At 38.3% G+C, this 27,659-nt stretch overlaps 1 protein-coding gene across 4 annotated transcripts in view; it reads left to right on the forward strand.

Moving 5' to 3' along the window:
- The window catches only part of myo9aa (myosin IXAa), a 109,869-nt gene that overhangs the window by 30,451 nt on the left and 51,759 nt on the right, over positions 1–27,659 (forward strand). For 3 of the 4 annotated variants that reach the window (XM_044133622.1, XM_044133631.1, XM_044133650.1), the window contains exons 3-6: positions 21,505–21,599; positions 23,027–23,089; positions 23,524–23,623; positions 25,642–25,695. In XM_044133622.1, coding sequence (XP_043989557.1) covers positions 21,505–21,599; positions 23,027–23,089; positions 23,524–23,623; positions 25,642–25,695 — 312 coding nt within the window. The remainder of the gene's footprint in view (positions 1–21,504; positions 21,600–23,026; positions 23,090–23,523; positions 23,624–25,641; positions 25,696–27,659) is intronic. The other variant, XM_044133641.1, reaches the window with a different exon arrangement.

Consider the following 27,659-nt stretch of genomic DNA (forward strand, 5'->3'; position numbering starts at 1 on the left):
TGTGGCAGTATTCAACCACATGGTTGAAAAAACAACCATCAAACACCATTTTACAAGGCCTTCTCTGCCCCTTCTGACCTCCCAGTCACCGTTTTGGCTGCAACATTATTGATCCATGCATGATGCCACTTTGGTGCCCTTTGTTCTAGTTGCTTCATCTCCTTTGTAAGACAAATCACTTTCAACCCAACCCAAGTCTGCATATAGATCAAATTATGTTTAAATTTGGAATTTCCTTCTGGGTAGAGATGCACCAATCAACCAGAGATCTGGAGGTCCAAATACTAAATATTAGAAATGTTTTCTGTTGATAACATAAGAAGTAAAGATGTACCAACCAGGAGTTTCCAGATAATACCAACTTCCTATTTTTGTTGAGGTTTGTTCTGGTCAATTTAATTTTTTCTTTAAAAATTGCTAAATTTGAAACCAGATGTTTACATACACCTAATAAAAGACGCACACACACCTTTTTTAATCATGTCTGAAGTTAAATCAGACCAAAATTTTCTTTTCTTAGGCCAATTATATTTACCAAAATTATTCCTATTTGCTAAAGTAAGCAATAATGAGAGATTTAATAGTTTCGGGTTTAAGAAATAAAGCAATTCCAAAATTTCCCAATTTACGCATTAAGCCACATGTCACCAATCTTGAATGTTTATTTTCTTATTTGGCTAAAAAAAATGCATAAAAGTTCAAGCTGTGGATTGGAATCTGTAATAATGGATCAAAGAAAACTGGAAATCGCTTTCTGAAAGGAAAATCTGACTGGTTCATCCCTGTGTTCAGGGTGCGTAGCTTATTGTAACCTCAAATACATATCATTTAGAATACCTTGTTCCAAACAATGAAAATGTCTGGTTCTCGTTCTTATTTCACCACGTCTTCATTTAAGGAAGCAGGCAACAAAGTTATGAATGGGTACATTTTGCAATTGTAGATTATTTCGGAACTTTTGCTCTACCTTCATGTTATAGAAGTATTAATTTCTATTTTTGCCAAGGCTGTTTAATCAGACACTATTCACAATAATTTAATGACTTTTAACAAGCATGGTCTGCAGAGTTACAGTGTTTCGCATTTTGTCCAGTTGAAAAATGAAGAATTCAAGCAGCTGCAGCTGTAGCTTTTCACTTTGTGTTTATCTCTGCACCCCAGTGCCAGGCTCTTTTTTTATGAAACTGTGTACAAAAAAAAAAAAAAACGGGCAAGAGCACATAGTCTTCCAGCTTTGTCATCCCATCTGTTGACTATGCTCTGTGGCTACATGAGGTCAAAGGTTACTGAGGGGTTTTCTGCTGCAATCAGTAATGCTCTTATGGTGACTGAGTATAGTTTGTGTTTTGCCCAGATTTGGCAAAAGTTGATCCATCATCTGGATGGCTGGCCTACCATGTGCAGAGAAAGTACAAGTTGAGCAATAGTGTTTACACAAAGAGCTGGAAAATAGTGGCTCACTTTAGTGATAAATGACGACTTAACTACGGTTAACTATTTCAGCTGCTGTCAAAAGCAAGTCCTTATTTTCTATGCAGCACAAACCTTTCTTTAAAAGATTTCCAACTGTGGAAATAATTTGTATCGTCTGTCTGTTCTCACTACCTTTTTGGGAGAGAAACACAAGCTTATTCATCTCTTTTAGCTCTGCTGGCGTTCAACAGTCAAGTTGCTCATCGGCAGCTGTCCGACAATGTGCCTGTTTGTTTCCATTCACAGGCTCTTCATTTATGCTGCGGTTTGCAGGTGCTTCGTCAACATTGCCCCCTTCAATGTCCCAGTCAGCACCTGCTGTCAGCTGTCCTGACGCCCCACATGCACCTGCAGCAGCGCCTCACTCTGAAACGAGACGCACAGAAAAGCCGCTATTTTAAACGACGTAGGAGCGGTGATGCCAGATGCAATCATAGTCAGTGTTGGGTAGTAACGGATTACAAGTAACGACGTTACGTAATTTAATTACAAAAGAAGAGTAACTGTAATTCGTTACAGTTACAATGAGAAAATATGTAATCCAGTTACAGTTACTTCCGAAAATATTAAGAATTACAAATTTAGTTACATTTAAAAAAAATATAAACAAAAACCTTTGCGAAATATGTAATGATATTTTTATTGCTTTGCGCCCTTTATCGCCGTTTCCCGCTACGGCTCCTTGTCTCTATCATAGCCGCAATGCCACTCTGATGTTCCATCCTGTGCTGGTGGAGCCTCCTGGAGGAACAGCAAGCGAGCGGACGGTTCCATTTCAGCTCAAGCAGCGCATCAAAAGTGACAGCCTTCCATCACTGGAAATTTAAGGAGCATTTCATTTATGTAACCCAGGCTCTCCCTCTTCAGACCTGCAGCTGGTGGAAGACACCCTATGGGCTCTGCGTTGTGTTTCTTTTTAGTGAAAGTGGGGTGTGTTCGGTGCAAAACAAGATGCAATCTGCAGACAACTGGCACACTGAACAAACAGAAAAAAAGATCGGCATACCAACGCAATGTATATTTTACACCGGGCTAGCGGAGCTGCTGCTTACATTACAGGCAGTAAACACACTGTAAGGAATACAGCAGCTCGCGCGCAAAAATCCCCTGCACTACGGTGTCCCCGACAGGACAAACATCTCGGAATTGTGGTAATACCAGCAATTACAGAAAACAATAGCACCCTCTTCTGTAACATTTATGCACTGCTTTACATTTACATCTGTGAAAATGGCTCAAATTTAACCGTGCAGTGCAATAAGTGTTTGCCGGCTATCAAGAACTTGTCCACGTCGAAGCAATCTATGTCAAACCTGAGGAAACATTTAGAGGTAATTGCAGCTCACTGATAGACGAAGCGTATTGTTTTACAAATATTTGACTGTTTGGTGTTGATGCATGACAAACGTTGGAATCATGAGACATTGTATGCAATGTGCTAGTGTTATGGTTTTCATGAACATAAAGTAAACTAGAAAATTCTTGAAGAAATTTAACTGGGGCCTGCCAAAGTGTGCCTGTCGGTTTGGACACAGGGTTCTGATGCTAAAAATTAGCATCAATGCTAAGCTTAGCTGAATAGTAGTCATTAGCTTGTGGAAAGTCACAAGTATGTTAAGTAAGCTGGACGTGCACCATTCAGTCTGTTAAAATGAGTGTATAAGCTGAAATTAGCCGAAATGCTAATGTAAGCCTAAATACTTTCAGCAGCATGTGGGGTATCATTAGAATGTTCTCTATAATTTACTTACTCCATTCAGTATACTAAACATGGCTATTAAGTCAGAAAAATAGGTAATAGCTTATTTAGCTAAAAGGCTAATGCTAATAAACTACCTTGCTGTGCAGTTCCCTAACCTGATAGAAACAGATAATGCAGAATCATATTATTGCACTGCCTGTGGCGGTGCACTAACCTGCAGTGCACTAAGAAAAATAAAATGTTGAACATGGGTCAATACTCATTAAAACCTTAAAGTAATCAAAAAGTAATCAAAAGTAATTAGTTACATTACTTTTTAAAAGTAATTGAAAAAGTTACACTACAATTACATTTTAAACAATGTAACTTGTAACTGTAACGGATTACATTTTTAAAGTAACTTACCCAACACTGATCATAGTGTACCCGCTGTGATGTCTGGAGTCCTTAATCAAAAGATTTTTGCTGTTCTTAATGCCGCTAGTTGTGATTTACGGAGCCCTCCAGAGGACAGGGGGATTTTTCTTTCTTTTGCGTTACCTCGCAATAATCTACTGATTAGTTATGCGGCATAATTGAATACTGCAATTAAGTTGTATTAAGTTTCTGCCTTAATACAAGGTTATGTAAGGTTTTTCCATGTATGCTAATATCTCCTTATGAAATATCTGACATTTTATATCTTTTTCTTTAGTATAGAAAGGCAACACAAACCTATGATATAAACAGAAATAGGCCTGTCGTGATAAATCAATCAATCAATCATACGATAAATTAAAACTATTGACGTCATTTTAATTATCGGCTTTATTGTCTCTTCCGGCCTTTTTCTCTTTCTGCTGATGACACTGAATGAAAAAAGGCTCAACTCCGGTGCTCTCCACTGACCCTCCCTTCCTCATATCCTTAGCTTAAAACCAGGCATTAATCAATGCTTTACTACAATCTATCTGCAACGCATGTGGCTCTAGTGTCAGCGTAACGTCCTGACTGAATGAAAATCATTATAATCTATTTATGTCAAGTTAACGAAGAACAGCTGAAAAGTTACCGGGTTCATCACCTGCGTAGCAATTTCGCTCCAACTCCTCCCCTCGTCATTTCTATATTCTTTGTACAAAATGTTTTATAACCATTAATGTTGTTTCCACATATCATCTTCAATGTCCGCTGGACTTCAGGTTGCGCCGTGTCAGCTGTTTGGGATTCCCCTCGGTAATTTCCCCTCAGAAAGCAGGAGGAGAATCTGCGCTTTCTGATTGGCTACCTGTCACATTCAACAGGCTGCGGTAACGATCCCAGCGGGGAAAACCCCTGATTTAGATCGGAGCGCCACAACGATCTAGCGTAACACACCACACACTACAGGATGATAACAAGCGACAATCTTAGAACAATAAAAGTTCTAAGATTGTCTTAAGGGGAAAATGTAGGTGTGAACTAACGTGTAGTGTGAACTATTGCATCAGGTAGTCGATGTGCCCATCTTCTCTATTTAAATCTAATGATTACTGAAGGGCAATATGGTAAACAGACTTTATAATCTGCACTCTTTTGGTTGAATGCAGTATTTATTTCCACTTTGGTGTTTTTATTCAAGTACATTTCTGTTAATGGAGACTGAGAATCCATTTTATTATTATTTTTGGTTGTTTTGTTTATTTTATCAGTTCCAGTGTTGAGTGTTCTTTTGAAAATAAAGTGCATCTATCTTTGCCAGGAAATCGCATGCATTATTACGTCATTTCCATTAAATCAGATTAAAATGGTCTTCAAACAATACTATCCTCTATCGCAATAGTTTTTTGAGACAATTAATGGCTCAGCAAAATTTGCTATCGTGACAGGCCTAATCAGATTCTTTCCGTAAGTAGGAAAGAAATAAAAATACATCCTTATTTGGACTATTTCTGAGTTATTATCACGGGGTAATAAGTCATCTGACAGTTTTGATTGTGTCTCTGTTGTGTTTATAGTCTGAATGGGTTAAAGGGCTTTCAGTGCCGTTCCATCTGAGCCTTAACAAACATAAACATGCAGTAAAAAAAAAAAAAAAAAACTATTTTCAATCAGTGTTTTGCACCAAACAGTTAATGATAATAAACATGTTTTCAGTGAGGCTCTGTAAGAGCCATATGAATGAAATAAGTAATCATTGATATGACAGGAGCACGTGGCTTTGACCCCTGGGTGGTGTGTGTGTCGATGTGGGCGTGACTATCAAGAGTGAATGGGAAAGTTACTGGCCTGCTGGCTTTGTGTGTATTAGGAAGCGGGTGAGCTTCTAGTTTCCCGTGTTTTAAATCGTGTTTATTATTATTAATAATAATACAATTAATAATAATTAAATAATAATAATCTGGGGCAAAAAACTGATTGAAAATCGATTTATTCACTTCTTGTTTATGTCTGTTGAGGTTGAGATGGAACCGAACATGAAAACGGCCCTTCAGACAACCAGCACAACAGAAACGCAATCAAAACTGTCAGATGACTAATTACCCAGTGATAATCTCGCAAATAATCTGAGTATAATTTCAAGAATTATTTATCCAAAGAAAAATGGTTTGAGTAATATATACACAGTATTTCTAATACTTTTGTCAGCTTCTGGGTTTGAATATTGAGAATAATACCCTTATTTAATCTTGAATTATATGTAAAAAAAATATATCTAGTTTATTCTTTTTGAGTGAATAAGCTGTTTATTTTACCGACAGACATTCTAGTTTTGCTAACCTGACAACAATATTTTATTCTAAAGCATCATTATGTGGTTGACTTTTCATTTAGAATTCATTTTAAAATCTTGATTAAAATTCTCAGGGTCCTGCATACTAGAGTGTTGGTTTCTTATAAAGTTGGTAAATAAACATTAGCCTATCTTGGCTAATGTGGTTTTAGCACATTAACTTTTTATAAAGATTAACAGCTTTTGTGCTCCTTAACACCTGGGAATAATTTGAGCTATTGACATAAATTTTTTTGTGCTGCACGTAGCATGTTTTTTGTAGTCACTGTGCTAACCGTTGCCTCCAAACAAATGTTGACATCTCAGGAACCATAAAAGGTATGGATTTCATTCACCCACTGTTTTATCAGAGGGAATAGAGGAACGTTTTTCAAATTTTAGGTTTTACATGAATTTTTTTTTTTTTTTTTTACATTGCATATAATATGTTACTGTAACTCAACATGCAAGTGGAAGCCTAGATGCAATCATTAGCATTTCAGCTACTTTTAGCCTTTTATAAAATTTTACCTCATAAACTGCGGTGACCCTACGGTTTAGGTTAGGAAACGCTGTTCTCCAGCAATTTCTAATACTGTTTAGGTGGAATTTTTCCATTATTCAAAAGCGTTTACACCTTTTCACCAGTTTCTCTGTTATAATAATCCCATTCAGGCACTTTGCAGGATTATAATTTGTTCCTATTTCTTGCATTTCTGCAAGTCTTCAGCAGTTGACTTCAAACGTTTTGGCATCTTCAACAAAAACACTAAACATTCACACTTGCATTTTCACAGGAAATTCACATGTTCTAGTTTTTATTTTTTTTATTTTTAAAAAACAAAAAAGTTTACTAGATAAGCTACATGTAGCATTAGTTGATTTTAAGGTTATTTCAAACAGGAATGGGAGCCTGCGGCAATGGTAATCTAGTGTCATACACCACAAATGTGGTCAATACGGCATATTAGATGATCCTAAGTTATGCTAATGCTATGTTAACATTGGAGGAGTGGTCTCCCAGTTCTCACCACTTTGTACTGGGAAGAACTCAGCTGAGAGTCATTAAAAGGGTTTCAAATGAGACTGTTTTATACCTAAAAATACAAACCATATTGAAGTTTGTAAAAATGTTGCCACGTAAATAAAATGCAAGTAAAATCACAGGATGCCTAAAAATCTTCTGAATAAGTCTAAAACCTTTCAGACCAGGATGAGTCAAGATATTGAGAATTAATTGATTTTTTTCCACTGTTTTATTTCAAATAAGAATTTAAAAAAATGAACAGTGACAATATAATTTTTCCCCTACTCATAACCTTTTTTCTCATCCATGTTGCTGAGTCTTGAACCCCAGCTGACGGCTCCTTTAGAATATGCAGTCCTCCTTCCTTCACCCTTGACCCCTGAGTTTGACTATTACATAAATGCTGAAAGTGCACCCTGGCCTCTGCACTTGACTTGCATAAATCCTTGCAGGTGACCTCTCTCTCTTGCGAGGCTCTCATCTGCTGTGGAGTTTGTGGTCATCTTGTGCTTCCCACATGTCCAGATGTGGTGCAATAAAACTTTGTGTGAAAAGTGCAGACATCTGGAAAGGAGCAGAAAACATGAGGGATTTTACCCCAGAGCAAATCGCTCATGGAAAGATTATTCCAGTTGGCCATATGCAGCAGAGTACATTTTCCTGTAGTTTGTCTGTAGATTAGTTAATTTCACGACGAGGATTCACCCCCCCCCCACACAGATTTTCATCTCAGCTGTTGTCCAGGTCACTGGAAATAAACATTAATATTTCAAGCAGTGATGAGAACCTGGTTGGAAAAATGTGCGTGCAATTAAATCAATACTTAAGTCTTTGGTTGAAGAAATACCTTGAGAAGTAAAAGCACCAGTTGTATCTAAAGAAACCCCTGATCATGTTGCTGCTATCACTTGGCTTCACTGGGACTGTTCTTTTACTTTTTCTTGATACATAGTGTTGTTTTTACTCTAAAGTTAACTTTTTGAATATTTTCCCAAAGGCACAAGGATGGTTTCATCAGATCCTTGCTCATTCTTCCTCATACCCAAGGTTTTGAAAGAGTTTTTCCAGGCCTGAATGTTTTCCTTGGAATAAGGAAAGCTTCTGTCTTGCAACCCTTCTCCTTAGTGGAGAAATATGGATAATACAGAAGATTGTTGTCACATGTAGAACAAAACCGGTTCTTGGCAGAAATTTCTGCAGCTGCTTTTTCTGTTGTTGTCAGTCATGGCAGCTTCCCTGACCAGTTTCTCTTGGAATTACATTCAGTTTTGTTATGTGGCTGTTGTACCGTATTTTACAAAATTGCAGTTTGGTTTTATGATTTAGTGTGTTTTTGTTTTAGAGATTATACCACATGCTGTTCCCCTTTGTGATAAACAGACTTTAAATTTTGACCCTTTGAATGTTTAACTTGAACAAATTTTTACTGTCTTTCACTACATGTATTATGCTATAAAAGGACATGAAATCTTTAGTGCATGCACTCTATTCTTTTTGGTTGAATTTCAATTCTGACAATACTCCAGCTTTTGGTTTATGTATTCATCTTCAGTCAATTTAATAGATGAACTCTGACCTTGCCCAGACATTTATAGCTTTTGTGATTTGACCCCTTCGTTCGTCACACACAGAAACATCTGCCAGCTACGTGCCGCCATGATGAGCTCCACCACACATTTGTTGAGACTGGGATGATATGAAATAAATTTTCCGGTTCGTCCGTAAAGCTACGCTTATGTTAATCATCTAATTCACAGCCGCCCTCAGTGTTCAGTCTATCCGCTCACCTGTATAAATAAACATGCAGCACTCTTCCCCGCCCTTCGCTCTGAACCGCCACCAGGCAGCAGCTCCGGGAGGAGAAAAGCTGCCGTACTCCAGGCATCGCGCCAGTTATTTTAAGGATGCTTATTGGTTCCCCGAAAAACGACAAAGACCCGGACATAATCATCAATCAATAAAATCCTCCCAGAGTGAACTTGAAAACTGGAAATTATACTGCTAACACTTAGCTTTCGTCAACAACTCAGGAGGAAGTGAGAGCTCTGGGCAACGCAAGTGATAACCCGGCTGGAACACGGTGCATTAAATAATGAAACATAAATTAACAAAACTTCGAGGCAGAGAAATTTTCCTCGAGGAATTTTAATAATCGAGGTACTCGAATCACTCCAGGAATCGTTTCAGCACCATCATGTATGTTAACATTTTGAGCAAGAGCTGAATTAGCAACCTTCATAACTTCTTTCCGAGGCTTTTTTTAAGACTGTAGTGGGTTTTATTTTTAATGGTTCAGCACATCTGTGTGTCTAGAACAGAAATCCTGACAGATCCTGTGGGACAGAACTGGTCACACAGGCTGATGTTTATGTCTCCCAGATCAAACTAATTGGATTGACCCCCTTACTGCCCTGACCAGGTGGATTAGTTTTAGTGTTGGGCTTGTGCTACAGTAAGTCACCCGCCACACCTGGCTGCACCCTGTTGCCACAGTTTAACTCCAAGCTAACGTTGGACATGCGGCGCACATATGAGCGGGTTGCGGCTAGACCACCTGTTGCGACTTTGTTCCAGCATGGAAAGCTGTTTGGACGGAGATTTACTCTGTGTTGGTGTTGGGCAGTGAGAGAGGTCAACATACACACGCTGGAGGGTATAACCAACACAGACACATCCATGGACATTTAATCTGTCAGCATGAGTTGAACATTAACTGGATTTTATTAGCATAAGTGGCTAACAGGAAGCTGTTGATGGCTTAAATGTGACTAAGTTACACATAAAACAGTTTCTATGATGATCAGGATTTTTTCTATTTGTGTGTTTTAGAGGGTGAATCTTTGTCTTTCAATGGAAGTATCTCTGCTCTTTTATTAAGATTTTATTAATATTCATTAAGACAAATATTAATACCGTAGTCGGTAGTGGGTGTGAGTTGCTTTTCCTTTTATTGTGCACCAAACCCACCTAGAGTTTTTGTTGCTGAACGGCTCCATCTTGGTCTTTTTTTGAAGTTCTAATTCTTGTAAACTTCGTAGTGTTTACAGTTGTGATGGAGGGAGAAAACAAAGGTACATGGTAGACTAATTGTTTCCTTTCTAATAGTCTGTAGCTGGATCTTTAAAAAAATTTGTGGACAACACATTTCAGTGTTTAATGGACCTACTATTTTCATCTGTGCCAAGTGCAGAATAAATGCTCGGAGGATGGAATTGGTTTTGGCCAATGGTAGTCGTTTTTTTTTTTTTACTTATCGTATTGTTTGCATAAGTAAAACAATAGTACCATTGTAGTATATTTTTAACACTTTGATATTAAAAGACACCCTCCACTAGTGGGTGGAGTAAATCAGCATTTCTGTTGGCTGGAGTTGATCAGGTGATCAAAGGTGAACTTTGATTTGGATTTCTGCTGCAGGCGGCTGAAGATGCCAGGAAACTCAGGAAGTGCTTGGCCGTATATGTAGGTCAGCCAGCTTTTCAGAAAAGCAGAGCGAAATAAATATTTGTGAGTTTGATCCTCCCCTCCAGCCTCCAAAATGCAAACAGCAGCTTTAAGAAGTGAGAACTACAAGAGTTAAGTTAAAAGTTACCTCATCCTTTTTAAGAATGTGTTGTTTTTTTTTATGCACTCATTTCTTTTCTTTTTCTTTTTTTTTTAGTGTTTTCTTCAGTTCTGGTTACGCCCCATTAACTCGCAACAGCAACAAACAATAGTCTTAAATTTTCAGCTCTGGAAGAATTTGATTAAAAGCTGACTTATAATTCGTCCCAAGTCTGTTGCAGCTCCTGCCGTTTTCCTGACTTGCCATGTGTGAACACCGTAAATTGGGACGTGGCTCAGTGTTTTCCAGGACATTGTGTCCCCACCTCTCACTCCCCCTCACTGTAACATTCCAGCTCACTGTATGGCGGCCAGATTTGGGAAGCTTCTCTCTGCGCCTCGTGCATTTCCTCTTTTTCTGCTGATGTCTGGGCTGCGAGCGGCTCCAGTTTTTATGAGCTCAGCGTTGAGTGGGACTTTTTTTTGTTGGCTTCATGAAGTCTCACCCAAGATGTTGAAATTTTACATGGGAGAAACTAACAAACAGGTGGTTGTATTGTTTGTTTGATGCTGGGCGTTGGTGCTCGCAGACTCTCCTGACATTTGTCAGCTGGAAATGCAGCGGTGGCTTGCCATGTTTGTACAAACACTCAGCCAGAATGTAAAGAGTTGGATTAAAGTTTCTCTGTGGCTCCGGATATCTTTCACCACGCCACAGAGCCAACCCCGTGGCACACCTCCAAAAACACAGAGACAAAGCCACACACAAATCGCAGAAGCTCACACAAGACGGAGCAAAAACTTGTAAGGTTCTGTAGACTAATTCTGACTATTGTTACCCACAATTATGTCTGGTAATCCAGATAAACCCTAATCTACGCCAGGGTTCTGCAACTTTTACCGCCTAAAGAGCCATTCTGATCTTAGCACTGGCAAATAAAACTTTAGAGCTGCAAACGTCTCAAGACTTTTTGAAAAAAATCAACAAATAAAATAAATACATTTATGAAAGTAGATATTCGTCTGCAAGAATGGCCATTTTACTTCTGTTTTTATAACATAAAACAAAGCATAGAACTTAGCAGAAGGTGGATTTTTTTTTTTCCTTTTGGATGGAAATTGAAGTAAACAAACATGGATTTCAGAGTTTCTAAAAGCATCAGACTGGTACTTTTAGTGATATTCTTTGCATGAATTTAATGTAAGTTTTGCAGGAAAAGAAACTGGAATTAAATCAGTTTTTTTTTCTAAATGTTAGGAACTACTTTTTGTCACAACATAAAGACTTATATTTAAAATACATTACTTTAGATTTCTCTTCATTTTTATATTCTATAATCTTAATTAAAAAAGTGACTAATTTCTCTTTCCAATTGAATCGCACCATAGCTTTAGCATATATTCTAATGAGCTACGGATCATTTTCACAAGTCCAAATCCGTTTTGTTCTGATCTTATGGGTTCGTTTGGATCCGTTAGTCGTCTTCCAGCTGGACAATCGTAGGTAATCCCAGATCGCTCCTGTATAAACTTGATCTGCTCCGAGACCTTTTTATGTAATGTTGTCTTTTAATGTCACTGACAACAACATGTCAGATAATGAGAAGCACCCGATCTGCAAAAGGAGTGACTGAAACATTTAACGAGCTAAACCGCTATCTCGATGAAGAGAAATCCCTTATTGACACAGGCCGCATGAGTGACAGAGATTGGTGTTTGCTCTAACAGATAGGCCTGTTTTCCTAAAGGCAGAGCACATTTGCTCAGTGGTGGTTAAACACATCCTGAACACGCTGACAAATTGACTCTGGTCACTCAGCCGGCGGCCATCATCAAAGCGAAGAGCTGAGTGGAATGCCGCCAAATTCGCCTCATTACTCCGTTTGATTTTAGACTGATTAAAGTGATGTTTGTTATTATGAAACATTCCAGATATAAAGTACTTTGATAAAAACATTTTCGTTTTTGAATAAACTGTTTATAGAGCGCTGTAACTAACTCTCTGCGTTGATGTAGGGGTCCATGACCGATGCCTGATTTCAATCAGTTTTCAGCTGATGTCAGGTCGCGAATGATCGACCAGGCAGATGGTCCTCATTCTTTCACTGCGTGTGAAACTGTGGTGCAGGTTGTCGGTACGAATACATTCCCAACCCAAATTGTGAGGTAGAAACTGTTGGACTGAAAGTTCATGAAAGAAAACCTCTGAAATGTGCAAATGATAATTATTGGCAGAACTGCATCAACATCTAGCCAGATCAGTGGAGTGCAAATCATTCTTCACATTCATATCAAGTGCTTAGGTCAAGAACAGCAGCTATATATTCATATCTAGACTCGCTTGCATACAAACATCTCAATTTTTACAGCAAAAATAACCATGAAGCAAACTAATTACTAACAGCTCAGTGGCGACAGAGTGAACTTCTATGTTCGGTTGCTTGGGTTTTAAAATTTGTTCCTGTGATACTCTATAAAGTCAGTTTGCTCCCATCCCTTAAATAAACACGTGTTGACCAATAAAACGCACTGGTGTGTGACTCATTCATCGTCTTTCAGGGGTTCACAGGCGTACTTGAACCCGACGTTATCCCCACCCAGAAAACGAAATAAACATGCTGAGAGGAGAGGCTCTGAGCGAGGAATGTAAGTGGATGCTGGTGTGTGGAAAGTTACATCATTAGAGCGCAGACATGTAAACATTTGTCCAAACCATTAGAAAAACAAGCCTTTAATTATTCTGCAGTCTCTCTAATTTTCATGTTTTCTTTTATTTTGCAACTATTAATGTGAAATGGTAAACCCAAACTTTTTTATTTTTTTATTTTTTTTTGGAACAGGTTGGCGTTTTCTTGAATAACATTTTTTTAAATCCAGCCCCTACTTGTGAAAATTGTTACAGTTAATGTTTAAATACACTCCAACAAGTTCTGAAAAGCATTAATAATGCACAGACACAGTTTCCACTGCTGTAAAAAACCTAAACAACTTGACATTTTCAGACTACATTTAAATCTACCACAGGCTGAAGTCCCTCAAAAGACTGAACTTCTTCTTATTCGTATAGTGGTTGTGTTTTATTTCCTTCTCTGGCAAGTTGATCCCACGTTTATATCCGTCATTTGCTATTTGACGGCCAGTCCATTACTAATGGTTCTGGATTCTGTGCTTTTCTGTCCAGCTTTGCTTTTACTGCTGTTGGATCTACGGCTTAGACCAGTCTCATGCTGGGAAAAAAGGACGTTTCTGCCAACCTAGCTCTATTGTAATTTGACTTTCTGGTTTTTTTTATCATTTTATCAGTTTCATTATGATCCTGGACACAACTTAGTCACTCATAAACAGCGCAGTCTCTGCCATGTGTCATTTAACTTTCTAAAGATCTCACCTGATTCATCGATCAATGTAAGATGTATTGCCACAGACTTTTCGTTTTTCTTTGTGTGTAAATTGGCACTCCAGCTTCATTCGACCCCCTACAGAGCCTAATGTAGCAGTAAAATACAACAGGATTACCTTACAGTTTTACTTTTAACCAGTTGTCTTCAGAGCTGATTTTTCCTCATGTAATCAAACTTTAGAATTTTTTTTTTGAGGGAAAATTATTTACATCCAAGAAACCTTTGAAGAGAGCCTTTAGTGTTGAAGATGCAGAAAACCTAGCAAATGACTTTTTTTTCTTTCTATTTTCTTTTAGGGAGTTGTTTTTAGAAGCTCCATTCAGCTTCTTTATGGAGCCACTCAAATCTTATCTGTTTATCTAACCAGGGGCGTGACACTTTAATCCTAAAAGTAACACTCTGTGGTTTTATTATTGATAGAGGTTTCTATTTAAGTTATCACTTGGACTTAGTGGCTTCATAACGTCCCTACATTTGGATGAGGAGACCGACCCGGGCCGCGCCCATGTCTGCAGTGCTGCAGTTTGTTGGCAGACGTTCAAGCTGGATGAGAAGAAGTCTGTGTGCTGCAGCACGAGGCTCGATGCGAGCGAAGCTGGTGGGCCTGTCAGAGCTGTCATTAGCAAATGATAACACGATGTAAGCTACAATATTCAGCCGCTTATTTTGGTGGCTGAACGTTGTGGTGGGCGCTGTGGTCAGTCGGACCCAACAATCAGGTTTTGTCTCTTGGAGATGTTGGTGGAGTGACTCAGAGTTCAGTGGAGTGAGAGGAAAGAACGACAGCATTTCTCTCCAGCGCTGCAGAGAGACTGATGATGGAGGACACGCTGCTCCTCCATCATCAGCAGAATGACAAGTGGATTCAGTTGTGCTTTCTTTTACACGTTTCCAATACATATGGAAAATCTTGCTATATTTTGCTAATGTTGAAAAAACACAATTTCTTAATTGCGGAGTTTTTGTCAAAAAGAAGGACAAGAATTAAATTGTTAAAACAAGTCAACACTTTTCATTTTTTGAGTGTAATGAAGTGTTGCTGCTCTTACTTCAGTAAAAATGTGGACAACTCTACCCAGAGCGAGTAATTACACTGAACGAAGAGCAGAGGGATCCTGTTGTTCAAGCTCGTTTTTACCATAAAGACGCCAGACGCACACCTACAGTTTATGTGAAAGATTTTGTTTGCACACAAGCTTCAGTATTTTATTATTTTACATCTATTGCATCATTGGGAGATAAAGTAAATATACAGTGTTTGTCTATATCATTACTTGAAGTACTTTACCTTTTTCTGACATACTTACAGTTCTTACTGTAAGTATTTCATCATTTTGTTTGGATTTGGACAATTTTCTTATGTGTGACTATATTTTGCAGTTGCTCTGCATTTGTGTTTATTGTTTTAGCCTTAAAATACCAGAATTTGTACACACCCTATTATTTTTGTCTATCTGATTACATCATTTTTAAATATTAAATTTGATGTCATGATCAGTCACTGACTACTTGGATAGTTTTCTTTTACCAAATAGTTTTTTACTTTTACTTCAGGTGAAGTATGCTGTGCTACAAATTTTCACTTATCTACCCACCTCAGCCTTTTATCCTAATAAATGCATAAAACCAAAACAAATTTATGAAATTTCACTAGCCTTTTTTCTGCTCTTTCTGCTCTCTTACCTCCTCTTCATCTTCTTCCCTCTCTGTGCCTATCATTTACCTAATCAACAGAAAACACTACTGTGTTTTTCATCTGTACAATCTCGTAAAGCTTGCTCCGAAGGCAGAAGTTTGCTGGTCCCGTTTGTTTTCCTGGCCTTTTTTTCCATCTGACTTTGAGGAATTTCTGCGCAGCGTAATGCATGTTATGCTGTAGGATGCAGATTGGATTATGTAACACGGGGCCAGAAGTTCAGCAGTGGAAAATTAGTACTTGCATGGCAGGAGGAGTGAGAATGGGTATGGCACAGCAACATAACCGACTGGCGCAGTGTGAGAAAAAAAATAATTATCAGGTTTTGCCATCAGCTGAAACTCTTGGATGAGACGAGAGATTAACTTTAGGAATGTGGTTTCAGTAGAAATGCAGCGATTGTCCTGTCCCTCTCTGACATCGACTTTTTGGTTTTCTGTGAGATCTGAGCTGTTGACTGCTATTTTTGACCAATTTCTATATTTTCCTCCTAGAAATGTCACGTGAAAAAGTAAATATGGTGCAGATCTGCAGATTCACGGTTAACAACAGTAACAGACTGCTCCCACATTCGCGACATTGTTGCTGTATTTAGTGACTTTTCAAACAAAAAACAATATCAACCAAAATCTTAATCGGCAGGTCAGGCTTTTTAAAGATCAATAATCGACCAAATAACTGCAATTGGTGCTCTTCTACTTAGAACTCCCATCCTTTTAAGCCAATATAGGCGTCGACTAAGAATATTTTTGTGTTGAGTGATATCAGGTCTTCTGTTTGTCACTGAACTTCTACATTATTCTTAGACAAAGTGCTGCTGCTTAGTATCGTTCTCTCTTGCAGTAATTAGCTCAGAATTTGACATTCCAGCATCATCTTTAGTGAGGAATCTGCTAATAACTCTTCCAGTCTTCCCTTACCTTCCAGATGATTTTCTGCAAATAAATTCTCGCATGTTTATCCTGCAGTATTTGGTTTATGGCTGTTCCTCTGTCCACACAATTTCCTGCATAACTGTCTCACTTTTCAAACAGTGAAATCTCATGGGCCTGTTTACTTTGCCTGAAGGTAAGGATGCAGTCTTATTTGAAAAATTCATCCAGACGTCGACTGTTTACCGGCTGGCCGGGGAAGTTAATTTGCTAATTTTCAATATGAGTACAGTTTGTGTTTTGCTTTTGTCTTTGAGGGGGGCTGGGACTGAGGAATGTTTTGCACTCATCGGCTTTAATTCAGAGGTTTACGTTATATAAAAGATGTCTCTGATAGCTGAGGGGAGCTGGAGAGCCGCGATTATTTTTCTATTGGCTTTGCCTTTTAACTCCATCGCCGTGTCTAATGCGCACTTCCTTCTCACTAACGTAAGAGGATTTTTTTGGTTTGGCCAAATACTTTATTCAAGCTATACTCTGGTAACAAGCCGCCTGTTTTTTTTTTTTTTTTTTTCATTGATTCATACTTGCTGATATATATTACTAAATATTAATGTTTTGTCATTTGCATTAGTAAAATAATTTTTCACCAGTGGACAGGGGCACCAAAGTGGGCCACATCCTCGTAAATCTGGCCATGCTTGTACGCTGTGCTCAGATTTTTAACACAGCGGCAGTGACCTCCAGAACCAACAGCCCACTATGCTTTCTCTCGGCTAGAGCCCATGACTGCACCTCTCACCGCTGCGATGAAAGGACCACACAAACCACAATCCACCCAGGGAAACTCTGCCTTAAGATTACAAGGGTCGCAGTTATGAATTGCTGCGAATTGCCCGGGACAATGCAACGGGCCCACACTCACCACAGCACTAGGAAATAACCTGCATGTACGAAGGGTCAACTTAGCTGCGGTTTTGCTTTTTGTCGTCATGCTGTGCGTGCGCTGTAGTGGGGGAGTCAGCTGGTGGAAATCATAGAGTAGGATATGAATCTGCAGAGGTCAAATGAGCAATGCTTTCTTTGACTGATTCAGATTTGGGTAATTTCCCCCCGATGGGCTGTTGGGGGGGGAAGAAATGCCGAACGTTTGGTGGCACATCCTGGAATTCTAGTGTGGTCAGAGGAAACTCATTTGATTTAAGGGCTTTAAAACAAAAACGTAGCTGTTCCCAATGTGGCTCACATGATCCCTAAACACAAGGCGGTGTGAAAATCTCCTCCAAGCTGTTGATGATGTGCAAAAACACAATGCCTAAAAATAAAGAAACCGCAAATTAGGTCATCCTCGTCCCATTTAGGGTCACATCACCAAAACAGCTCGATAGCTAAATACTCTGTACCAAACAGCATCAAAAGTAATGACAGAAACTAGTCTGATTCCAAAGAAACGAGGAACTTTTGCTTAAATGCAGCCTCTGTTGGAGATTGCATTGTATTGAAAATGTCTGACTTGATTTCAGACCTTTATAAAACATGCGGAGTGGCACTGAGATTTTAAACTATTTTACTTACAATCAGGAGCCAAACTTTGTTTAAAAAGGGTTTTGTCAATAGTTCTGCATATTTTCTGATTGTGCTTTAAAGATTTCCTTTGAAGCACACTTTGGCTTTAGCTGATGTTTTACTTATTTATAAGTATATAAACAAAGAAAATTTTTTAAATGATAAAAATAACAACTGGGGGACAAAATTTGCAGAACTACGACAAAAAAATCAATCTATAGCTGCCGAACTGACTAAAACTAACCCTCTGACATTTAAAATCCCATCTTAAGTAGCTTCTTTACAAAGTGGTTTTCATGTGTAGTAACACATGTTAGAATTTGTATTAATAACTTATAGTCTTAAGTCAAGTGTTTAGTATAAAAATATTAATATGGACAAATACACCAACCAACCAACGATGGAAATGAGCAGGTCAAATCCTGAGAAATCATTTCTTGTTTGTTAAATGCAGTTAAGCGAAGAAGTCCCACAATTATCAGTTCAGAAAAGAACAATTCAACAGCATTTACTTAGCTTTTTTTATTTTAGTTTAGTAAAATAAAAAATAAAGATCTGTCAAAATTGAAATGGCTGAAATTGAGTGAAAAAGAGCCAAAATCCACAGAGAAACTGAGAATGTCTCCAGTAAACCTGATATAGAAATGTTCAGAGTATCGTTGCATAAACATACAGTAACCGTACTGTACTGTAGAAGCTTAAACTAATGTATGCCTGTTTTAAAAGATCAGAAGGAAAAACAAAGAATAGATATGTAAAAAAGCCAAAACAGCCCAAAAAAATCCCAGACAAATGCAGGTTTGGAAGAGTCGCGCGACTCACTTTTCCTCTGTTATGTTGAGAAATAAATTCAGGTCATGACATGCACTTACAAGATGTTAGTTTAGGAAAGCACAGAAAGCCTCTGTCTTTGGCATAAATAGCTTTTGATTTGGAAATGAGGTGCTGGATTAAAATTATGTTGCGTTGATGTCTTTTGGATCAGAGAAAGGGGTGCGGGGGGAAATTACTTTTAATTCTGACGCAAAACTAAAAATCATATCCCAGCATGACTGATTCATAGCCAGACATGCAGGGTTTTTTAATTTATTTTTTAACATCATCTTGGTGGCAGCGTCTCTGACTGTGAGCCTGCACTCAGACACATTACACCCTGAACACCCTGGCACCGCCTCAAGTCTGTCACTGCTCTGCCGATCTGTGGTCTGAGGCCAAGAATAATGTTGTTGACCCGTTAGAGTAACTGAAGTGGTGGGAATCATGTCTGTCTAAACACAGTCAGTCCTGCTGTCCCACTAACACTGTGGGACCGAGAGCAGGGAAGATTATAATCTTTTAAAAATGTTATTATTAGTGTTATTTTACCCAAATGCTTTGTAGTTTTGGACTGTAGTGACAGAGAGGTTCCTAAATAGTTCTTGACAGGCCATGCAGGAAGGAGACTGGACACATATGCATCGTTGTAGTTAGCTTGCAGAACCATTTAAAATGTTTGTCTTTTAAGGAGAAGTTTCTGAAATCAGAACTTTGCTTTGAGATCTCTCAACTTGATTCACGCATTTTTTTTAATTTATTTATTGATTGCTTAATTGATCTTCTGCAAATGATTTGAGGCATAAATACCGTCCAGCTATTTCCTCATGCGTTAGGAATCTGGATTTCTTCACCTTTGCTACAGAGAGCAGGTGAAAGAACGAACCGGAGCTCAAACATAAATCAGCTCTCTGTGTTTTAGTTGTTCCACATCCTGCTTCCTGCTGAATGTTAACAAAAAACCCAGAAATGCTCCCAATACCTGGGGTCTGTGAGCTGACGACAGTAGGAGAGCTGCACTGCTTGGTTTTTATTGGCTAAAGATGCTGGAAATTTTTATCATCAGCTACGAAACTGTTGCTAGTCTGTCCCCGTCTGACCTGCAGTCACTGAACCAGGGAGGTCAGCTCAGTTCAAGGAGAGAGGGTGCCATGAACAGCAAGCACCTCTGGAAATATCGGCGCCACATGGCGTGCAGAGATATGATCTCTGTTCTTCATTTTGACCTTGTGGGCCAATAGAATTTTAAAGTTTTTTAGCTTGGTGGTAAACAAAGTTTGTCTTGATAGTATGGTATCTACTGGTGTAACACCAGGAGAACTTCTTCCAGCACTTCAAATATGGTGACCATTAGCCTGACCTTTGCCTTCCTACTCAGTTCTCTTCTCACTTCACTGCTCCGTCTGAGATTTCTCCCATTGACCTCGATTCCTCCAGTAGAACCGGGCCAATCAGCAAACTGAAGAAGTTGTGAATGCTGACTTTTGGAATTGTAGTCTGCCTGTGGTTTAAGCAATGGCAGTGGAAGAAGTGAATGAAACCGTTCAGTATGTGTTGGCCACGCTTCCAAATATTGAATAAACGTTAACGACAGTTGCAGATGGTTATTCAGAGTGCAGGCAATTTCCGGTGAGCATCGTAGCATCAAACTGGTGCATTACATACTTCACAGCCAAACGTTAGCGATTGGTAACATTTAAAAGTTAAATGCCTGCAGCAAGCAATCATTTCTCAAAGGTTTAGACTCCAGACCTTCTGTATGAAGTGAAGCGTAGAATAAATGACTACACTTTGTTTACCAGGCTACCGCACCAGTGAGCATTGTAAAACATCATCTCCTGATATGCTAGCTACTTTTAACTAGTCTTCTCCACACTTAATGCTGCTGTCTTGCTGCACACCATTATTTAGTTTGCAGGTTGGGATACTGGGATAAATAAATAAATGTGAGGATATTTTTCTTTTAATCTGTTCTGGTCGTATTGGGTCAAATAGTGAGTGGTCATAGCTTTATTACAGCTGGAGCTATTTCTTGGAGCGAGTTTGTAAGCAGCGTTCGGTGAAGGGCGAGGTCAGGGAGGGGTGTTTTCCCTTTTCACAGACGAGAGGCTTTAGACAGCTCTTAGTGCTTCGCAGAGGAATTTGTTTACTTGTGGTGGAGCTACAAATAACTGTGGGGTTTATATATGGTAAAAAAAAAAAGCTTACTTCCCCTCCAGGCAGCCATACAACAAAAACAGAGCTGTGAGGGGAAATACTGGCTTGTCTTATTGCAGCACCACCACTACACATGTTCCACACGGCCACATGGATCTCATTACTCACTGAAGACTCCCTCTTATCCTGTTGGCCCTTCTTTAGTCTTCCTCTGGCAATTTGTCCGACGCCTTCTTTAAGACATCCTGGCAATTTGTTATTGATCTCCGTCAGAATGACATTGTCTTAACCGAGCCGTCAAAGTTTTGCTGCACCAACCTCTCTAACCTTGATCACCTCAAGGTAATCTGACATGAGGCTGAACGTTCTCCACACTCGATTCGCATAAAGACTGTCCACACCTAAAGTCGACTCACAACCTGACCCTCTCTGCCACTAACTTCTGTGAAATAAAAAAGAAAATTACAGTTTTGTCTGTTTTCTTTTTATCTGATCGCATCTTTTTGTTTCCTCCTCCCCGCAGGCGTTTGGGAATGCAAAAACAGCACATAACAACAACTCCAGTCGCTTTGGCAAGTTCATTCAGGTGAACTACCAGGAGAGCGGCACTGTGAGAGGGTAAGGAGGACAAGTATTTACCGCTTTCTGCAAACCTACTTTTTCTACATAGCTAACGTTGGGCACAAATTGTTTGCCAATGGTAGATTTGAATGTTTAATCTGACCTTTTAATTTGATCAACATGTGTCTGCAAGTCGTGATATTTGAGAGTGGCTCAGCAGGAATCCTGACTTGAATCTGACAGAGATTCTGTGAAGGAAACTTGTAACATCTCATTATGTAGCAACACCGCAGTATGTAATAAAATCAGACTTTAAGATGTAATAAAACATAATTAAAACCACATTATGTAATAATTCAGACAAACTGCGATCAAATCCATTTTGGATCAATTCACCTTGATTGGTATGTCGGTTAATACTGGTAGTTTGGGATATGAAACTGAAAAGGCAACTAAAGGATCAAACAATTGGGATTTATTGACAAAAGTTTCAATTTAAATGCATATAGGATCTACAACCTGATTGTTATTTAAAGTATAATAATTAGGATGAACATGAACAATTTGTGATTGTTTACTTCATAATTCGCCCCATTGTCATTTTTAAAGAAAAGTTACTACCGCTGCTTTTGGTAGTAATAGACACAAAATGTAGTGATGTTGTTACATATGCGGCAGAAAGTACTGCAAAATAACTTCAAGGATTTATTACATTTTGCATTGATTTTTAAATAATGCATTATAGGTCTAAAAATTAGGGTGATGGCAAAGTGGTCTTATCACCAAATAGTCAAAGAAAAACCCTGTACAGGTGAAAAAGAGGCTGGCTAGAGAGTAAAAGAAAAGTTTGATTGCAGTATTGCCAACAAAGATTTTTCTCGAGTAGTAGGACTGTCCCCGATACTTCTTCCCTTCCGATACGATTCAGATATTGCAGCTTTGAGTATTGGCCCATACTAATATTGACCCGATATAATATTGGCACAAATCAAACATACTTTTATTACTTGTTTTGTAGCGTGGAATGTTAGAAAAGGCTTGATCGAGTGATATTACTCAGAGAACCATAGTCAACAACAATGAGTATGAGAACGACTGATCGATTTATTAACAAACGATGATTCTGCATTCGGGATTCAAGTGCTGCTGGTTAGAAATGCTGGAGTGGAATTCTGGAGCGGAGCGCCTCTATCAGCAGGTTTACATCGAAGATTTAAGATGCAGGCCCATATGATCCGATGCACTTTTTTATTATTTTCACTGATATTGGACCGATTTCCAACATCGGATTGTAACAACCCTACTGCATAGTACACATAATTTTCAAGATGTCTTTTTTTTTTCATATTTCTATTTTTATTTTATGAGATGTCACTCGTTTCCAGTCAAAAATAATCTTCATGGTAGAATAAGTTTCCATTTTAATCCGAGGACTTGAAGAAATTTGGTCTCAGCTGTATTTTTTTATTGTTCTGTTCTTACAGGGCGTATGTAGAAAAATACCTCTTGGAGAAGTCGAGACTGGTCTATCAAGAGCACAATGAGCGGTAAGTGCGTATCTACACTGAGATTGGATCCAGAATGTCTGACACACATGAACAAATGCATGCAATTTTAGGGTGTTGCACTCCATAGCATAAAAATCCTATTTAAAAGTGTAAGAACAGTATGTTAAAAAATTCACAATATAACCACAAATCAAAAATCTGAGGAGATTGCTGCCTTTGTTAAATTTTAAATGGGAGTATTGTAAATTTAAGGTGAAACTGCTTGCTTGCACTGTGAGCAGTTTCACCTATTTCACCAAATAACTGATTAATTTTTGCAGAGATGGAAAACGAAGGATTTCAAACTACTAAAAAAAGATATAAAGACTTTTTCACTGTTTTAGTGAAAGTGTTTCTGGGCTCCGAGACTATTTACTTAATCATCCATCTATATATTTATGAAGTGTTTTCTTTCCTCCTCTTATTTTTCTTAGAAACTACCACGTGTTTTATTACCTGCTGGCAGGATCGAGTGAAGAAGAAAGAAAAGCCTTTCACCTCAAGAAGCCTGAAGAATATCATTACCTCAGTCAGGTAGAGGCTTTTATAGCACAATAAATGTTTCCCATGTGTTGAGCATACTTTCTGTTCAGTTTTTCTGCCATCAGCTCATCATTTTCAGGGTCCAGGCGCAGGAAAACAAAAAGTCGGGACACAACGGAAACGCTCTCGGTGGCTTTTTAACACAAACTAGTTACTCTTTCCTTCCCAAGCTCATGAATATTTACCGTCTTAATTCTCTCATCTGCTTCCACAACACAAGCCGCTTAATTTGTTTGTTTTACTTTAGAGGGAGTATTTGTGAGAATAGCTTCTGCATATGTGTTAGGTAGGTTTTAGCACATGCTTTCTGACTCATAAAACGGGATAAGAGGAAGGGGGAAAAAAAGCTTTGTCGTGTTCCTTGCCACAAAAACGAGTTTCGCATAAAAACACATGAAACATACGGAATGCGAATGTCCTATAAAACTTGTTGCCTCTTCGCCTCTGGGCTTTCGTAGTCACGATATGACAACCAGGGACCTGGTTCCTCCTCCTCCTCCTACGCAGAGGAGAGCAGGGAATTCCTCCCATTCCTCCCAGCCACCGGCGTTCACATGCAAACATGTGGATACATTCGTGTGCTGCATGTTGCTCACATCCTGCTGGTTTACTTCAGCGCATTGTTTTGTGGAGTTTAAAATGGAAAGAGCTCATTTTTGATTTCCTTTATCCCCACCGGACCAGCTGTGACACGCCGTCCAGACATATTGCAGTTTCTTTTGTCAGTTTTCATTGTGTGTCCTTTAGGGTCACTTGGATTTTTCTTAACATAAATTTGTTCCTGCAACCAGAAATGCAGTTCAATTAATGTTTGTTCAGGTTAAGCCTTGTGGGTTCTGCATTTTTAAATTAAAGCAGCCCGTTTGTTTTAGTGTTAATAAAAAACTATATTTGAGCGACTTGTTTTAAGTGCAAGCTCTGACGATTATATAGTAATGATTCAAATATTTACAAACGCACAACCTTCATAATTCGTGTTGCCAGTTTTCTAAAAAATTTTTTTTTTATTTATTTTAATTTGCAAAACTACAGATTTACATGAAATGACATATTCCGTATCACTCTCATCTTCCCAGTTTCCATTTCTTTCTCCAGTAGCGATCATTTCTAAACTGCAAAGTCGTGTCTTGACTGCACTTTCTATGCATTTTTTATTTTGAAATTCACATTTTTTTCATAAATGCGTGATGTTAACTATGTATTCATCACAAATATTTGTGTAGACTTCAGGCTTTACATACTACACCCAAAGAAAATGCATAGTATGTATAGATGGATGTATGGATGAATATTGATAGACAAACAGATGCACCTATAGATAGATGGAGTGAAAAGCAGATGGATTCATATTTATATGGATTAATAAACGGAGAGATGATGGTCCAGTGATGATGAACTCACTAATTGACTTTAGAAATGTACTGCACATGTTGTTTTCCATGTGGTTATGAGACAGCAAAGAGTTCAACGATTGATTGATTGATTAATTTGTGATGTTGGAAGCAGCGACAGAACGCACAGATAAAGCAGGTTGGTTTGTAGAAAATTTTTTGGATTTGGTTTATTTTAAAACAGGACTTGAAGGTGAATTTAAAAGTCTTCTTGTGTAATACATGAAACATTGTGCTCTGTTATAAATTAATTATATTAGAATAATCATGTTTTTTTATCATAATAATCTTAATTTATTTTGTTTAGACATTTTTATGAACAGAAAATAAAAAAGTCATGGCTAAGACGGGCATTAATTCATAATTTGTTGTGATTACGAAAGGATGTGTTTACCTGTTTTCTTCCCCGTTTGTCTCTAATATCTGCTCTGTGTTTCTGTGTATGGATGTTTACTCCTCCGCTTTTAATCATGTTATTCAGTCAGATCCAATAAGCATTAATCTGCACTGTGATGAGCTGGTCGTTCTCCTGCTGTTGAAATCTCTGAGCCTCTCTGTTGACATGCCGCCGTCTAACCCTGACCTCGCCGCCTGTGAACTCTGCCCTAACATTTCCAGATGACAAAGACAAGCAGCCGTCCGCACTGGGACAGTTACTGTGAGAGTGAACCGGTCAGTATATGAGCCTCAGCTGAGTGTCGACTATCTGCACCGTTTGGGGGTGGGAGATTAGATTTGATGTCACCTGAACGCTTTGGGAGCAAGACAGACCTTTCCTGCATACCCTCTCCCCAAAGCTCCTCTCCTTCACTGCTTTTGTTGCTGTTTGGGGTATTTCCTTGTTTGTGTTGACTTGTGTTTATTTTAGCTCGGTTTGTTTTTGCCTTCCCCTCCGTTGTGCTGCTTCTCTAAGTTATGCTGGTATGTCTAGTCACAGTAGCTCTCTCTGCCTGTTTTGAATTTGATCATTCCCAGTCCAGTATTTCAACTGTAAACAGAGCATTTAATCCACTCATGTACTCATTACTGACTTGTTTTATGCACCCAGATATATTTTAAAACATTGTTCTATTTATGATTATGGAACAACCAGTTTGTCTTTCAGCCAGCTGACCCAAAGTGTGCAGCATTATACACCATGCAGCCAGACAAAACTTGCGTGAAAGGGGCTTTAAAATCTCAAAAGCAAAGTGATTAAGCATTTTAGCAATTTTGAAAACATAACTTTGTGAAACATGACCCTGGTAAAATGACCCATATCTGTTCAGTTTCTAGACCTGAGTGAATTAACACTCACTGTGGAAATGCTGGATTGGTGAAGGTTAGTGATCAAAAACGATTGCTTGTAATTGGTTGTGTATTTGATATTTGTGTTCTCTCCTTTCTGTTTTTCCCCCACTCTCGTTTTCCACTTTAAAATATTGCTAAAGTGCACCGTCTTATCGTAAATGTCCTTGTGTAATATTTATTTCACATTATGAAAAATGTAAGTAAACATGTACAACTTTAGAAAAGTGTTGGGGAAACAACAATATTTATTTTTATGTTTTGATTAATAATTCTTCAGGCTGTTTCAGTACAGTGCCTGAAATTATTATAAAGTCGAGGAGATTTCAGATTTTTTATTTTTTTTTTTGTAATTGAAATAATCTTTTGCCATTTTGTACTTTTGCAGTTTTGAGTCATTAACCCTTTTGTATCCGACAACGAATCATTTAGAGTAATTTTCTCTACTGAATTTGCTTCAAGGAAATGTGACATTGAGCCGTTGAATAATATCTACTACCGGGATAAATTTTATAATATAGAATAAAATGAAGCCCTATGAGAGTCATAGCTTGATGCTAAACTACAGCGAGAAATTATACCCAATACTTGGGTACAATGGTATGAAAATAATAGTTGGAAGGTGTGAATTAGCTAAAGCGAGGATTTAAATATAACTTATGAGTTATCTAGACTCCTAATCTCCTGTGACAAACCATATTGTGTTGAGACAACCTGATCTGTTCCACAACTAAACAATCTGTTCCAACATATTTTAGTAAAATCAGTAAAAAAATATCAGATAGCACACCTTAGCAGATCTTAAATAGTATAATAACACCAGTATGCTGATAGTTAATCAACTAAACAATGATGAATCTTTACTATTTGCTAAAGACGCAGCTTTCCAATCATCCACTGTAGAACTTCCTCATTTGTTCTCCACTTTTTTACTTCATTTTGTTCCATCACATGTCCCACAAAATGCTGCAATGGGCAAAAGATGACTGAGAAGAAAATATGAAGTCATGCAAAGTCACAAAAAAAAAAATCTTTCACAGACCTTCAGGAAATCTGGATAACTGCTGATCAACAACACTTTTAAAGGATCAGAAGGAAGTCTGACTCACTGAAAAGAAACAACAAAGCCTTCATCGGTGGTTTCTTTCTGCGGTAATGTCAGTCGGAGTTTCTGCTCCGATTGATTGAATCTAGTGAGTGACGGTTTGTGATCATTGCTGCAGTTGAAGATTTTGGATTATGATGAATTTGTTGAAGCTATGCTGACTTTGTGGTTAGCTTATCCTCCGCTCATAAACAAACAAACCCAGATTCAGCCACAATTTCATGTTGCTTGAACTGTTTTTGGC

This window comes from Gambusia affinis, linkage group LG02, assembly GCF_019740435.1.
Source record: "Gambusia affinis linkage group LG02, SWU_Gaff_1.0, whole genome shotgun sequence".
Taxonomy (NCBI): Eukaryota; Metazoa; Chordata; class Actinopteri; order Cyprinodontiformes; family Poeciliidae; genus Gambusia; species Gambusia affinis.